The 14,520-nt window shown below is 30.9% G+C and overlaps 3 protein-coding genes across 8 annotated transcripts; 2 read left to right on the top strand and 1 right to left on the bottom strand.

Annotated features, from left to right (window-relative positions):
- Positions 1–816: 816 nt before the first annotated feature.
- On the top strand, positions 817–1,402 carry LOC129920289 (NADH dehydrogenase [ubiquinone] 1 alpha subcomplex subunit 7). Its single transcript, XM_056001627.1, has 3 exons — positions 817–891; positions 950–1,026; positions 1,098–1,402. The coding sequence occupies exons 2-3, from the start codon at positions 961–963 to the stop codon at positions 1,338–1,340; spliced, it is 309 nt and encodes a 102-aa protein (XP_055857602.1). The 5' UTR covers positions 817–891; positions 950–960; the 3' UTR covers positions 1,341–1,402.
- LOC129920281 (cytochrome P450 4d2-like) lies at positions 1,395–8,605 on the bottom strand. Of its 4 annotated transcripts, none has more exons than XM_056001605.1 (6): positions 8,393–8,605; positions 5,930–6,115; positions 4,908–5,364; positions 2,209–2,396; positions 1,804–2,160; positions 1,395–1,740 (listed from the first exon to the last, which is right to left on the bottom strand). In XM_056001605.1, the coding sequence occupies exons 1-6, from the start codon at positions 8,400–8,402 to the stop codon at positions 1,415–1,417; spliced, it is 1,524 nt and encodes a 507-aa protein (XP_055857580.1). In that variant the 5' UTR covers positions 8,403–8,605; the 3' UTR covers positions 1,395–1,414. The 4 variants fall into 4 exon arrangements, with proteins under 4 accessions (XP_055857580.1, XP_055857577.1, XP_055857578.1 ...); XM_056001602.1 differs by lacking the exon at positions 8,393–8,605 and adding an exon at positions 7,831–8,174; XM_056001603.1 differs by lacking the exon at positions 8,393–8,605 and adding an exon at positions 7,831–8,172 and having other exon boundaries at positions 1,804–2,154.
- Positions 8,606–10,245: 1,640 nt separating this feature from the next.
- LOC129920284 (cytochrome P450 4d2-like) lies at positions 10,246–13,307 on the top strand. 3 transcript variants are annotated; one of them, XM_056001607.1, is made up of 8 exons: positions 10,246–10,543; positions 11,015–11,081; positions 11,180–11,355; positions 11,434–11,820; positions 11,883–11,952; positions 12,017–12,213; positions 12,450–12,821; positions 12,888–13,307. In XM_056001607.1, exons 3-8 carry the CDS (start codon positions 11,199–11,201, stop codon positions 13,223–13,225), a joined length of 1,521 nt encoding a protein of 506 aa, XP_055857582.1. In that variant the 5' UTR covers positions 10,246–10,543; positions 11,015–11,081; positions 11,180–11,198; the 3' UTR covers positions 13,226–13,307. The 3 variants fall into 3 exon arrangements, with proteins under 3 accessions (XP_055857582.1, XP_055857581.1, XP_055857583.1); XM_056001606.1 differs by lacking the exon at positions 11,015–11,081; XM_056001608.1 differs by lacking the exon at positions 11,015–11,081 and having other exon boundaries at positions 11,082–11,355.
- The last annotated feature ends 1,213 nt before the right edge of the window (positions 13,308–14,520 follow it).

Here is a 14,520-nt window from a genome sequence, read left to right as displayed (position 1 = left end):
TGGAATTTCCAAAAAAGAAATGAAACAAAATAGGAAAAAATTAAAATAAATAAAATATGTAATATGTAGAAAATGCAAACAGAAAAAATCAAGAGAGAATTAAAAAAATTAAATAAAATACAATAAATTCTTTTTTTGTATGCATACATTCAACATTTTCTACAACAACTTCTATAAGGCCTTATTATAACATCCTACGCAAGTAATCCGGTTTGTGCATTAGATAAACCCTCTGCAGGAAGACCTCCGTAAGGCCATTTTAAGCTGTTTGTCACAAGCTATTAGCTTGTGGATTACCTGTGAAGGAAAGTCCTATGTAATTTCGGTAAAATGCGCCAAAATGATTTGTATAAGACCTGTCCTTCTTGTTATGAAAGCCAAAAAATAGCTTGCATTGACCCTTATGAAAGCTAAATTGCTACTTGGGCATCTTGAATTCAGGGTAAATGAACCCAAATCCGTGATTTAGAGATTTATTTTAAATCTACTTAGCTAAATCTCGGATTTAGGGTAGGTGAAAACGCAGTATTATTGAACAAAAATGACATGATAAACCGTTAAAAAATGTCCTATTGAACAAAAAAGTTTTCTGTAACTTGAAAACAAAAAGAGATAGAACAAATTGGTTTTCGCCAAACGAAAGAGCGTCCCAAAATTATGAAGACTGCATACTTAACACAATTTCGTAAAAAATTGACTTTAGAACAAGTGACGATGTGTACTGTGAATGAAACCCTCCCAATGTGAACTCCGCTTAATAGTAAATGATTGTGCCGCTGTAAGCTAATAGTCCGACAACCGCTGTAAAGGAATTGAAGCATATGTCAAACTGACAGTTATCTGTCATCTGTCAAATAAGAGATTGTTGTTTTATCCATATTTTCATAGGAGGTCTATTCTATTTTGGCTTCTTTAAATACTTTAATTAACTAACTATTAACTTGTTTAGATAATTCAACAATGGCAAGTGCTGCACGTAGAGATGTCGCACCTTTTTTGCAAAGAATTCGTGCGTTCTTGCTCGGTGTAAGGCAATAAATCATTGATTGCTTAAGCATTTTTCTTTTGTTATGTAAGACGGTAATTTTTCTCTACAGCGGGAGCACACTGTAGCTGTTCGCTTTGAAGATGGTCTCGCCGATCGTACTCAACCTCCTCCAGACGTACCCGGCGGCCCAGCTCATCTGCTCTCAGCTAATTACTATTGCAACCGTGATCCACGACGTGAAGTGGCCCCACCAATTGATGTCGTCAAGCAAAATCTGATTGCTGGTGGTGATTCTGGAAGCAAGGCCACAACAAAACTACCAACTCCAGGAAAAGTATATCGATGGGATTAAAAAATATTGCTTAAAATAATTTCTTTGATTTAAATGAATAATTAAAGCTACGAATTGATTGATGATGTATTTTTTTAATTTTTATCTCGCACACGAAATCCCATTTGCCAGCCGTTTTTTGAATTTAATACAACACTTATAGTTGGTTGTACGGGTGCTCCGAATGGCAACAGTTCATAATGTCTGAGAATTTTTGTTACAATTGCCTTAATTTCGAGCATCGCATATCGCTGCCCAATGCAGTTGCGCGGTCCAGCGCTAAATGGTAAAAATGCATAGGGATTGTCAGGGGTTTGTCGTTCAGGCAGAAATTTCTCTGGTTCTGGAAAAATCTGTGGATCCTTCATTAGAACAACCAATGGTATGAGTATGGTTGTGTCTTTGGGAATGAATTTATCGTCTGTTTGGAAAGATAATTGGAAGATATTTAAGATTTTTTTGCTTGTAAATTAATTGATTTTACTTATGATGCAATCTTCGAGAGTTTGCCTTCCGATGAATGGAACTGTTGGATAAACCCGTAAACTTTCTTTGATAACCTTCTCAGTATATTTGAGATCCATTAAGTGTCTGTAGGTAATCTCTTTATCGACATCTAATCCTATGACATCATTTATTTCCTGAACTAGTTTTTGTTGTACCTCGGGACTCCTTGAAATGCAATATAAGGTGAATCCTATTGCAGACTTGGTTGTGTCATGGCCAGCAAACATAAATGTGTCGACTTCTTCACGAATGTCGGTATTTGATAGTGGCTTCCCGTCAACAGTCGATAATAGTAGTACATCAAGAAATGCCATCCGCTGCTTTGTGTCTAGTTCTTAAATAAAATGAATAAGTGCCACAACAAATAATGTTAATAACATACCAGTTTCTTTTAAATTTTGTTGTTGATGAAGTTCTTTCTTGCGTTTTTTTATGATAGCATCAGTAAATGCATGTAACTTGTTGACTACTTTATCATTCTCTTTTTTGAGCCTTGGAGCTAATATTGCAAAAAGGCGATCGTTTCTATAGAAAACATTGATAAAGCGCTTCACAAAGATGTCTGTTACTCTGGAACAAATTTAAATTGTGTATATATTTTGCAAGACTAAAACTTCACAGATAGTCCAGTAATCTTGTTCAATTTTTCAGGCTTTAGTAATTTTAGATATTGGAGATTAGTTTTTGGTAAAGAGATGTATCACGGACTTAAAGCTCATACAATTTCTAATAATTAAACCTTAAGACTTTACAAAAATGGACATTTGGACAGTTTTTGGAAATCAAATAAATCTTTAAAAGTTGAATTCGTTTCATTTTGCTTGATTGTTATAAATATTTATGAGCTGTAACGATCATTGTACTAAGGCAACTCTAAAATTTCAATAAATAATGTACTTTTTTCTTTTGAATTTTGATTTTGAAATCAATATTATGTATCACAAAAAAAAAATAAATTAAGCTCTCGTCAGGCCTTAATATTACTAGACTAAAGGCCTTACTTATTCGTCATATTTATAAGGCAAATATGTATGTTTTTACCATATTAGCCTAATAAATATGATAATGAAAAACCGCCTTCATTGTGGAGTAATTAAAGCAAACTACTTCAGAACCCAGTCAAACAGTTACTATTTTAAGGATTTTAAATTTCATAAGTTAAGTGATTCAAAAGATGGCCTACCATATTTAAGGAAAAATAGGAGTGGATGATTTTTTTTCTTTCAAACGAAATTGTATTATAAATTGATATTCGAAAATGGTAGGTAATGCTCATCTTCAACAAGTTAATGGGGAAGTTGTTTTGCAAAATATTTTCAGTAATAGATTAAATGTATGCATGTACAATTCTGCCCATAATCTCGTAAAGGCCCTAACTACATTTTTCTAACTTCTGAATTATAGAGGGAAATTTTGAATTTTCTAACGTATTTGAAGACCTAGGCTAAAAAAATAAATGAGGATAAATCAGAGACAATGCCCTTAGTCCAAATATGTAGTTAGGGCCTTTACGAGATTATGGGCAGAATTGTACGTACACATATCAGAAAATAATATAAAAAAATTCCATCCAATTGGGGAGGTAATCGAAACTAACATTTTTGTTCGGTACCCAAACGTTTGAATTTCTGTATCTGGGTTGAAATCGTAAAATTTATATTGACATTTATTCTTCTGATAGTCTAACTGACGATTGAAAAACCAGGGCTTAGTTATATAAGATAACACAGGTCGACAAAAATAAAAATATTTTTTGTGCTTGGGTTTAATTTGCACTTTTTGGTTTCATGGTAAACCAAAACAATAGATAATCACGCTTTCCCCTAAGATTTGCTGTAGTGTTAGGAGCAAAAATACAATTTTCATACCCTAAGAGCCTAACTCGAGTCTTATAAGCTATAGTGCAAGAACCGTGCATTGTACAAAAAAAACTGTTAAGGTATAAAATGTAGATAATTTAAAGCTCTACATTTTTGCTAAAGCACTTTATTCAACTTAAATTATAAAAAAAAAGTTATGATGAATACAAAGGTTTCTTGCTCCGAAAAACCCTGTTTTTTGAGTTCAAACTGTAATATTTTTTTATCTAACTTCAACTTTGGAAACTTTTATACTTTTTTGAATACTGCAATACCGGGACAAGTTTTAAAAATAATGAACCAGAGTCACACAATACAAATTTTTTTCGTCTTGTTGCTCTGAAATAAAAGTAAGAAATTGAGTTTTTATGAAACTCGACACTGTTAATTAATTTGCAGAAAAATGGCGTATGAAATAAAAAATATTTTTATTAATCAATTGTTTCTTATTGTTAGGCAATGTTTGAGTGAAAGAATTGTAAAAAAACAAAAATCAATTATGGGCAGAGGAAGCAAAATACTGTTGTAAAGTAGGGATTTTTCGAAATTTCACAAGAGCTGTAAGTATTTGGGATGAACAAGTTACCAAATTCTGAGAGATCTTAAGGTAGCCTATCAGCCCATTTCGTTTAATCTATTACTTTTTAGACACCCTGTATATGCAACAAAATAATAAAAAAAAAACTATGCAAACAAATTAATTTAACTTTTCAATAAATAAAGAATTTCAATATGAACTAGTTTGGCTACAGTTTGGATACAGTTATTTGTGTAAGAAGTTATTTTTGTATAATAAAAATACTATCAGAGTGAATTACTTTTACCATAAATATTAAATATAGAAGGTATCAAATAATGCCTCAAGCTCCCATTTGACAAAAATTCGAACAAAACGAAAATTTCGATTTAATTTTTTTTTCTTCATAAATTTCCTTTTTTTTATTTTTCGGAATATGAATATGAAAACAGCATTAAAATGAAGAAAACAAAAATCAGCCAAATCGGTTAAGACGTTCTCGAGTTTTTGCCGAAATTACGCACGACAATTTTTGTAAAAGACAGATTTACTTGAAAACTGGAAATTGCTCTGCTGAACTCAAAAGCAAATTAAAAAAAAAAATAAAAAATATTTTCCAGATGAGTATCAATATATCTATCATAATTTTATAGTCACAATCCAAGAACAAATTTCGTGTTGATCTATGTAATCTATTATACTCACTTTGTCAGTAATTTTACGTATTCGCAGTTTTCGTCGGTTTGAGCGTTTATAGTTGTACCCATTGCTGTTTCAGAGATGACATCCAGCGTGGCTAGTCCAATGTATTCATGAACATCAAAAGGAGTCTGCCCATTTGCATGTGCTTTTAACTTTTTCACCAAAATACTACTTTGACGATCGAATATTTCAACAAATTGTTCCAAAATTTTGAAGTGAAATGTCGGTGTTATTATTTTTCTTCGTGTACACCATTTTGGACCATGGCTTACTAGCAGTCCATCACCAAGCCATTCATGTAGCATGGAATACATTCTATTCTTTTTTGTCACAGCTTTATTGCTCAAGATATCTTGGATATCTTTCAAGTCTGATGTGTAAATAGCAAGTATGTTAAAAATCCAAACTCTGAATGTATTGCCATATTTTTTAGGAAGATCCCTAGCCAAAGTTATTAGATCTAATTAAGGAATAAATACTTTAAATTGGGTTTTATTTGTTTTCTTTGAAGTTATATCGTCGGGGAAAAACAAATTAAATGCGGGAACATGCTTATAGTAAGGATAAATGTAATTATATCCTTCACTAAGGTCCAATTTATTCACTCTCCATTATATTTAAAGGCCCCATTAAAAATAAAAAATCTGTCAAATCACATACAAATTTTAAAATTTCCCGTTTTTAATGGAGACTTTAAATTTAATGGAGTGTGAATAAATTGGGCCTAAGTATGTTTATATTCAATAATTTTTCCGATGTGGACTGCTGCTAAGGCGATAGTTGACTTTTATTATTTTAATAATCTTTTTAACTGTCAACTTCAATTCGTTTGGCGAAAGTCGGTTATTTATGTTTTTTAGACAAAGGAATTATTAATGTAGTTTTGTTACTTTTTGTTTTTTAAGTTTAATTAAAATAAATTTCCGGTGCAAAAACATCTTACATTTAACAAAATTTTCGATTTTAACTATCAACAGTCACTATCACCTCAGCAGAGTCTAGCCTTGGCTTCACCGACGATATACATATTTTTGAGGATTTTCTACCATCGGGTTTTTTCCCAATGTATATCCAAATACATCCAATAAGAGGCAAAGAAATGGGACTGGGTATATTTTTTAATCTCGAGATTCGTTTTTTTTTCCACAAGACATCAAGTAGACATATCGCTAGGAAGACGACGATTAAGACAGTGACACACATTTTAAAATCTGAAAATGGAATATTCTTAACCAATATATAAAACCAAGTAATAAAGCTTTAAGCAATAAAAATAAAACTGCAATAAAAAGTATTCTTTGAATTTGATTATATGATTTTATTGTTTGTTCAATATTAAAGCATTAAAGGTGGTTTTGGTAGTAACAGTTTTAATCATTGAATTACTTAATTTAAATTTTGTTTACAAATTACCGAAACATCAACAACATTTCTAAATATAAAGTTTGGGAATTTCGAATGGGTGCTGGCTATTAAGCAACATCATAAATGATTTTTTTTTTTAATATCTCACGTACGAAATTTAAGAATTTCATTTTAATGAAAATAAATCAATATATATGTATATACATACAAGTGCACGAGTATTAGTCAACATTTAAAAAGAACTAGACAAAATATTTCAGAAGAAAGGCTAGCAGCAGATATGATTAAACAAATTACGATTCTGATTTTATTTTTACGTCGAAAAGACGTAGGTACATTAGGTACCCCAGCTCGGACACATCTCAAAATAAAAAAAAAAAATGTCAAAGTTTTGTACAAGTTTTGTACAGTTTCTCACAACCAACGCAAAGTTTTATACAAGCTTACAACCAAGTATAAACCTTAGTGAAATGATTAAACAAATTACGATTCTGATTTTATTTTTACGTCGAAAAGACGTAGGTACATTAGGTACCCCAGCTCGGACACATCTCAAAATAAAAAAAAAAATGTCAAAGTTTTGTACAAGTTTTGTACAGTTTCTCACAACCAACGCAAAGTTTTATACAAGCTTACAACCAAGTATAAACCTTAGTGAAAGTATCGTGTAGTACAAGTTGTCGGCGGAAAGCAAAAGTCCTTAACAAATCCTATTGAGTTAGAACAATTTTGCTTTCCGCAGGCGAAGTGTAGGTTTGTTATTATTTTACAACGAATCAACTTATATCGATTTATTACCTAATATCAGCAAATTAATTAGGAGTACAATTTGAGCTGTAACGTAACTAGTAAAGCGATTTTCTTCTAATTTGGTTGTTTACAATTCAGGGTGATTCCCTAGGGGAGAAATTGAAATTTTTTTAAGACTAAAATTAACGGTACCTGCCATATAACGAAATTTTTTTTAAAAAAAGGCTCTAACAATTTTGATTAAAATTTGTGTCTGTAATGCTACAAATATGACCCAACTTTTTAAATAAAACAAATATTTTTTGAACCGTTATTAACGGTACCTGCCATATAACGCTTTTTTCGGTTTCTTAATATTTCGTACACGACTAACCCGATTTCAAATAAAATTTTTATACAAAAGCGTTTAAGTAACCAAAATATTTTCAAAAAAACACGTTCTTGGGTTTTTAAAAAATATTTATTTTTTTTTTTTTTTTGAAAAATCAATTTTTTGAAAACGGGTCAGTGTTATATTTCTAAATCTCGTTTTTAGTGTTAATTAATGATTTCTTAAAAATGGAATACCAATTTTCTTTTTTTGAAAATGTTAGGAAATTTTGTATATAAATTAACGATTTTCAAATAGTTTACTGTCAAAATTCCTTTTCATACAAGAAATCAGATGGCATAGGTACCTACTTGTTTTTGTGATCAAAATCATTTAAAACGGTGTTTCATTAATTAATAAAAAAAAAAAACAGATTTTATATATTTTTTTACTTTACTGGTGCAATTCCTTTATTAAATTAAATTTTATTACTACTTTTACCGTAAGTGTAAGAGCGTGCGACCCAGTCGTCCATTTAATTACTTATTTAACTTTGCAATGTCCGGGCTGAGCAAATGTAGGTACCTCATATTATTTGCATTAGATATGTTACTATGCCGTTTTCGATTGTACCGCAGAAGAATCACGAAGCCTTCTGTTTGACAAAAATGAAACTTCGAACGATTCTCAAAACTGGTCGAATTACGCCATATGATTACGATCATACGTTAACGTTTTGACTATTGCTGTCTCTATTTAATCAGTAGAAAAAGATAGAGACAAATAGCGTCAATACTTAAACGTATGACCGTAATTCAACACAACTTTGCTTCTCGAACGCTAAATCATCTGCAAATGATTTTTATATGACTATTGTCGAATACGTGTATAAAATTTCAGAAATAAATCGAATCAATTTGTGTTTGTGGCTATACGTTTTGTTTTATTATTTAATCGTATTTATTTTATTTATTATTTTTTTTTTAATTTAATTTTTGATTTCACAATTTCCAGAGAATTTAATTAATAAGTTGCACATAGTAAATACACATCACCTACTTACAAAAGCACATACAAAAATTACCAACAGCCGCACAGTTCCGAAAATTCAAACTTTAAAAATAAATATTAAGGAACTAAATAAGCTATGAATAAAAAAAACTATCTTGCTACTCTTTCAGTTGATAACTGAGCTCTGATTCTAAAATCATTTAATTTAAGGCTTATTTTTGAAGCTACGAACCAAACCACACTTGAAAAGCTTTTCGTTTGAAGCCACAACAAATAAAATAGCAGTCAGAAATATTAATCCACAGAATTTCTTGTGATTTGTTATTATTTGTTCAAGATCAATGTAGGAAAGGCGGTAGCTAAATTTGCAGAATCGTGATTGATTTTTTGTTTACAAACAATAAGCACCTCTCTCGACAGTACTCTTCCCCTATCCATTCAGTTAATTTCAATATTCAAACGTGCGACGTTCATTAGAATCTCCAAAGTTGAGGAAGATAATACTATGAATAGACATAATATTGTTTCGAAAAACTGTCACGTACGAAATTTAAACACTCTCAGTGTGCTCATCATATTGATGAGTGGCAAAAATATACAATTGTTATAATGTGTTAAATTAAAAAGAAAAAAATGTTAAACTGATTGAGCCATGTCTCATACGGTGCCTGACAGATGATCTTATTTTTAATGTTTTTTTTTTTTTGTATTAGAGTTTAACATTGTTAACAACGTCTTTTGGTCGACAAATTAAATTTTCTTATTCCATGATAGATCAATTTATACATTTCTCTGGGTGAGAATTAAAGTAAGAAAAAAACAATTTAAAAAAATTGTATGTTGTTTTAACATAATTTAAATGTTATCCAAGCGAAAACTTATTTCATTACATTAGTACCTACATTAACGTTTGGTTTTTACTCTATAGAAATCATCTCATATAGATTAAAAATTTTTATCTGGGCCCAATTGCACCAACCACTTTGCATTCTGCAACTTTGCAAAACAATATTATTCTGCAAACTGCAAAGTAAGAGTGCAAAGTGTTTCAACAAAAATTAAAAGGTCCCCACTTTGCACTTTGCAATTTTTGTAGTTTTTTTGCAAAGCAAAAAGTGCGGGCGTTGTACCAACTAAAAATAGAACATTGCGTAGGTACTTTGAACATTTGAAAAGTAAAGCAATAAATAGTTTCAGCTTCTTTTGTTGTTAAAAAAGGTTGAAATCTTCTTTTTTTACTTAAACAACGATATCTTTTGAAATTTAATTGTATGTACCTAATTTTTTTTATAATATCACTTTTCCCTCAATGAATTGTATTTTTTACTTGCGATACAGGTACTAAATATCAAGTTATTCGTAAAAAAACAAGTTGAGATAAGAGATAACAATTTTCCAAAAAAGTTTTTTTTTCAAAAATCCTTATTAACGGTACCACCCATAGAACCTTTTTCTTTAATTTCAAATTATCTTCTAAATTACTAGTTCAATTTTAAGGAATTTTTTTCTAAAAATGCATCTTTATGAAAGGAATCAAACTGTATACCTACTTTTTTTAGAGCTCAATTTCATTTAAAGAGTTGTTTTTTACATTTGAAGATCGAATTTTAAGTTTTTTTTTATACTTTTACCAAGTTTGTATAAAAAGTTTTTAGTTCTAAGAGCAAGTTCGTGAGACCCAGTCGTGCATTTTATTTTTGTTTATAAACACAGATAGGTGGTAGGTTATATGACCCCATAAACCATAATTAATATAACCCGTACGACCGGTTCTGTAGCTAAGTAGATACAAAACCCAAAGTATCTATCAAGATATTATTGCATTATTTACAAGCATCACTTTGTTTATAACAAAAAGCTTCCACTCAAAAGATAACATTATATATGTAGTTTAGTTGCCCGAGGGAAGTTGTTGGAAATCGAAATTACTAAAGTCAGTTCACAGTCGGCTTTTGAGTGTGCATTTAAAAAACAATACATTTCGTTAAAGAAAAATATTTTTCGTTAGATTCTTTGCTTAGTTCGCTGTTTTTTTTTTTATTAATATGAGCATATTTCTGAAAACAAGTCAAACTTTGATTGCTTAAACAAATTAGTTCAAGTGCCGTTTGTATTATCTGCGTATCTGTTGCATGCGCGCAACTTGTCAACAACTCTCTCAATATTTGGATACTTCGATTTTTTGTTTTTACTTTAATATCTGGTAATATGTTCTTCTGGTTTGTCGTCTTTATTAATTAAAGTTCTATTGGTTGATTAAAATAAAAAAAAAAAAAACAAAACTATATGGAGAAAGGGTTTTCAAATTTTGCTGAAGTCCAAAAGATACCCACCATTGTATATTATAGGTATACAATGATACCCACAACAAATTAAAGGAAATTGAATGCCTCAGTCAAATGATATCATTACCCATTTTCCATTTTCTGTTCGCGAATGTCGCTATCCTATAATAGCTTGCTCAACTGAATTTATTTCTTTCTACAATCTATTGATTTCGAATTTAATTTTGACCAAACTTCAACTGAAAAAAACATGCATTAAAAAAAATATTGCAACTGAAAAATATTTTCTTAAAAAAAAAATTATTGCATTTGCAAAATAGTTGCATTCCTATTTCAACCATAATAATTCCTATTTCAACCATAATATTAAAATAATAAAATTCCTAAAGATTGAACAAATCGGGTGGTTTTTTGACATTTTTTGTATGCGTTTTTGATTCTGCGTTCAACACTTAGGTATGTTCCAAAACTTATGATGTTTACTGCGCCATAACCTAAAAACTCTGAAAAAAAAAAACAAACTACAAGATTTAACGCACGATCATTCTCTATAGAAACGACAACGTTACTAAAATGTTTTTGGAATTGGTGGTACTACTTATATCTATTGTGCTAGCATATGATTACCTAAGCAAGAAACGAGTTAATGATGTGCTATCATACATGCCAGGGCCAAGGTCATTACCACTTGTAGGCAACATCCTGGCATACGTTGGTCAAACTCCAGAAGGTGACTCCTAATTATTTAAAAAAAAAAACACAAGTACAATATATCATTTTTTTTTCTCATCTTGATTTTCGTTTTAAGATATTTTCAACCTCATCTCTTCAAACCGCCAGAAATATGGTCCTTTATATCGAGTATGGATTTTCAATCGTCCAGCAGTTTTTTGTGCCGATCCCAAAGATGTCGAAGTGATTCTAAATAGTTCCAAGCACATAACTAAGAACTCGTTGTACGATATGCTTGTTGATTGGCTAGGTTACGGTTTGCTCATTAGTACCGGCCAAAAATGGCATTCAAGGCGAAAGGTTATAACACCGACATTTCACTTTAAAATATTAGAACAGTTTGTAGAGGTTTTTGATCAGCAAGGAAAAGAACTTTTAGAAGCAATTAATGATAAAGCTGATGGCAAAACTGCTTTTGATATTTACCCATTTATCTGTAGAATGGCTTTGGATGTCATTGCCGGTAGATTAAAAATTGAAATGAGTTATAAAGAGTTTTATTTGATAACTTTGTTAACTATTTAGAAACGTCAATGGGTACTAAAGTCTATGCTCAAAAAAATCCAAACATTGGCTATGTACGAGCAGTTTCAGAGTAAAGCATAAATAAATTTACTTAAAAAAAATGTATCGTACAAAAAAAACCATCTTTTTTATAGTATAACAGCACTTTTTTCAAAGAGGCTTCTCAAGGCATGGTATCGATTAGATATTCCTTTTAAGATCTTAGAGCCTGGTCTTTACAAAAAACAAACAGAAACCATCAAGAAAATGCATGATTTTACTGAAAACGTTATTCAAAAAAGAAGGGCTGCTTTGGAGAAGGAAATCGTCGATGGAAAATTTATTAATCAAAGTTAGTAGATCTATTTTCCTAATTTTGACATTTTAAATATTTGCTGTGTTCCTTGTGGCAAAGTACTTTTAAGAACTACTGAATGCATACAAAGACATTTTTTCTATAGAAGAAAAGGAGTTGAATGCAACCAGACAACCAGAAGTACTTAGAAGTAGATACTGGAGCCCATAGGGACACAGCTATTAAAAACATGCTTTTTTTTACTGAAATAAATAAACAATTTATATCTTCAGTGAATACGAACGATGATATAGGTATTAACAAAAAAATGGCTCTTTTGGACGTGCTTCTGCAGTCTACAATTGACGGAAAACCTCTTTCCAATGAAGACATTCGTGAAGAAGTTGACACATTTATGTTTGAAGGACATGATACAACTACCAGCGCCATGTCTTTTACACTGTTTCTCATATCACGTCATCCAGAGGTGCAAAACAAAGCATTCGAAGAAATTCGTGATGTAATTGGGGAGGATACCACGAAATCGATAACATTGCATGACTTGAACAACTTGAAGTATTTGGAGTGCGTCATTAAAGAAGGACTTCGGTTATATCCACCAGTGCCTCTGATAGGGAGAAGATTTCAAGAAGATACTGAAATAAGTTAGTGCCCATCATAATTATACATCACTTTGCAATTTTCTTTCTTAATATTTTTTTTGTTTGTAGATGGGAAAAAAATTCCAGCTGGTACTGACTTTACAATTGGAATCTATGTTATGCTAAGAGATGGTGAATATTTCCCCAAACCCAATGATTTTATTCCGGAAAGACATTTGGCAGAAAATACTGCGGAAAAATCAAACCCGTATGCCTACATTCCATTTAGCGCAGGACCACGTAATTGCATAGGACAAAAGTTTGCTATTTTAGAAATGAAGAGCACAATTAGCAAGATTCTAAGAAACTATGAACTGTTACCACTAGGAGAACATGTGAGGCCAATGATGAATTTGGTCACGAGGTCAGTGAACGGAGTGCAAGTTGGACTTAAACCTAGAGTTTAATTAAAAAAAATAATATAGTATTAGTAAATAATTAAGAGATAAGTACCTAATGATTAAATGATACATTTTTAATACAAAAATATACATATGTGTACATAATTTATTTAATTTAATTCTCTTATGGAATTTATCAAAGGGGCTATTTTTGTTTTAGGAATAGAAGTAGGTATGTATTGGAATTTCAAATTTTAAAATATATTCTGAATAAGTTTATGTTAGGCTTAACAAAAGAAATAATGAAATGATTAGAAAATACTTAAAGCAATGTAAGGACGATTTTTCAAACAATTCATTTCGACGCCAGTTATAAGAAGAGTATAAATCCGGACCTTTCGATTTTTCAGACTTAGTTAAATAAAATGCACGACTTTGTCGCACGTAGGTACTTGCTCTTGCAGTTGAAAGCACTTTTATGTTAGTTTACTTGTAGATTTTAAGAGCTGATGTTGGGGAACAGCCGACACTTCGGGAAAATATTTTGTATGTAAAATATTTATTAATTTTCCAACAATTTGCTGAAAGATTCCAATATTTTGGAAACTTTGAAAAACTTTCAACATTTTTAAAATCGTCCTTTGAGGTAAATCCAATTGGCGAGTGGACACATGCAGCTGTGGAGTTGTTCTTTAAATCGAAATTATTGATTTACAAGAAAATCTTTCTTTGCAATTAAACACATTTTCGCCCACAGAAAAGTTTTGGTTTGCACACATTACAGACAAGTATCCAAATAAAAAAAAAAAAACTGGCCGTAAATTCTAATACCATGTTTGGGTTTACCTATATAATGAGACTATATGAGAACAATAGTGGCGTGCGCTACGAGAGATTTAAGAAACAGTTGTTTTCAAAACAACACTTTTTTGAGTGCAATCTAATTTTGAGTGTAGCATAATCTATTTTTTTTAATTTTTTAGTCGGTTGCCTGTGCACACACTAGGAGCCCAACCCGACTAAAGTATCGGCCGATCATATCATACTGATTTCATGCAGATTCTTAGTAAATGGCCTTCGCAAGCAAACTTAAGGCAAAAATTCAAGAAAGCAAACTACAACATTTTTGTATTGTTAATTTTCTCCAGGACTTCAGTTTATTTTGGGTGTATTAAATTTCGAAATTATAAAACGTTTTCTTAACAATGTTATTAAATTAATAAATTTACAAAACCCTGCTTTAAATCCTAGAACCCCACATGTTAAATTTCTACTATATAAGTTTGCAAGTTAATGTATGGTGAGCAAAAGCTAACTTGTTTTACTACTTAGTGACGCGATTAAAATAATAGGACCTTAGC

The sequence above is a fragment of the Episyrphus balteatus genome, chromosome 4 (genome assembly GCF_945859705.1).
Source record: "Episyrphus balteatus chromosome 4, idEpiBalt1.1, whole genome shotgun sequence".
NCBI classification, from domain to species: domain Eukaryota; kingdom Metazoa; phylum Arthropoda; class Insecta; order Diptera; family Syrphidae; genus Episyrphus; species Episyrphus balteatus.
This window is presented reverse-complemented; position numbering and strand designations above follow the sequence as displayed.

What these genes read in the sequence shown, in the direction of transcription:
- LOC129920289 (XM_056001627.1), top strand. Translation starts at nt 961, where the DNA reads ATGGCAAGTGCTGCACGTAGAGATGTCGCACCTTTTTTGCAAAGAATT. An exon ending in TTCGTGCGTTCTTGCTCGGT is followed by an intron (nt 1,027 to 1,097) that starts GTAAGGCAATAA and finishes TTTTCTCTACAG; the next exon opens with CGGGAGCACACTGTAGCTGT.
- LOC129920281 (XM_056001602.1), bottom strand. Translation starts at nt 7,864, where the DNA reads ATGGACGACTGGGTCGCACGCTCTTACACTTACG. An exon ending in CGCACGCTCTTACACTTACG is followed by an intron (nt 6,116 to 7,830) that starts GTAAAAGTAGTA and finishes TTCCATTTTCAG; the next exon opens with ATTTTAAAATGTGTGTCACT. An exon ending in TACGTAAAATTACTGACAAA is followed by an intron (nt 2,397 to 4,907) that starts GTGAGTATAATA and finishes AATTTGTTCCAG; the next exon opens with AGTAACAGACATCTTTGTGA.
- LOC129920284 (XM_056001606.1), top strand. Translation starts at nt 11,199, where the DNA reads ATGTTTTTGGAATTGGTGGTACTACTTATATCTATTGTGCTAGCATAT. An exon ending in CGTTGGTCAAACTCCAGAAG is followed by an intron (nt 11,356 to 11,433) that starts GTGACTCCTAAT and finishes TTTCGTTTTAAG; the next exon opens with ATATTTTCAACCTCATCTCT. An exon ending in TGGAAAATTTATTAATCAAA is followed by an intron (nt 12,214 to 12,449) that starts GTTAGTAGATCT and finishes TTATATCTTCAG; the next exon opens with TGAATACGAACGATGATATA.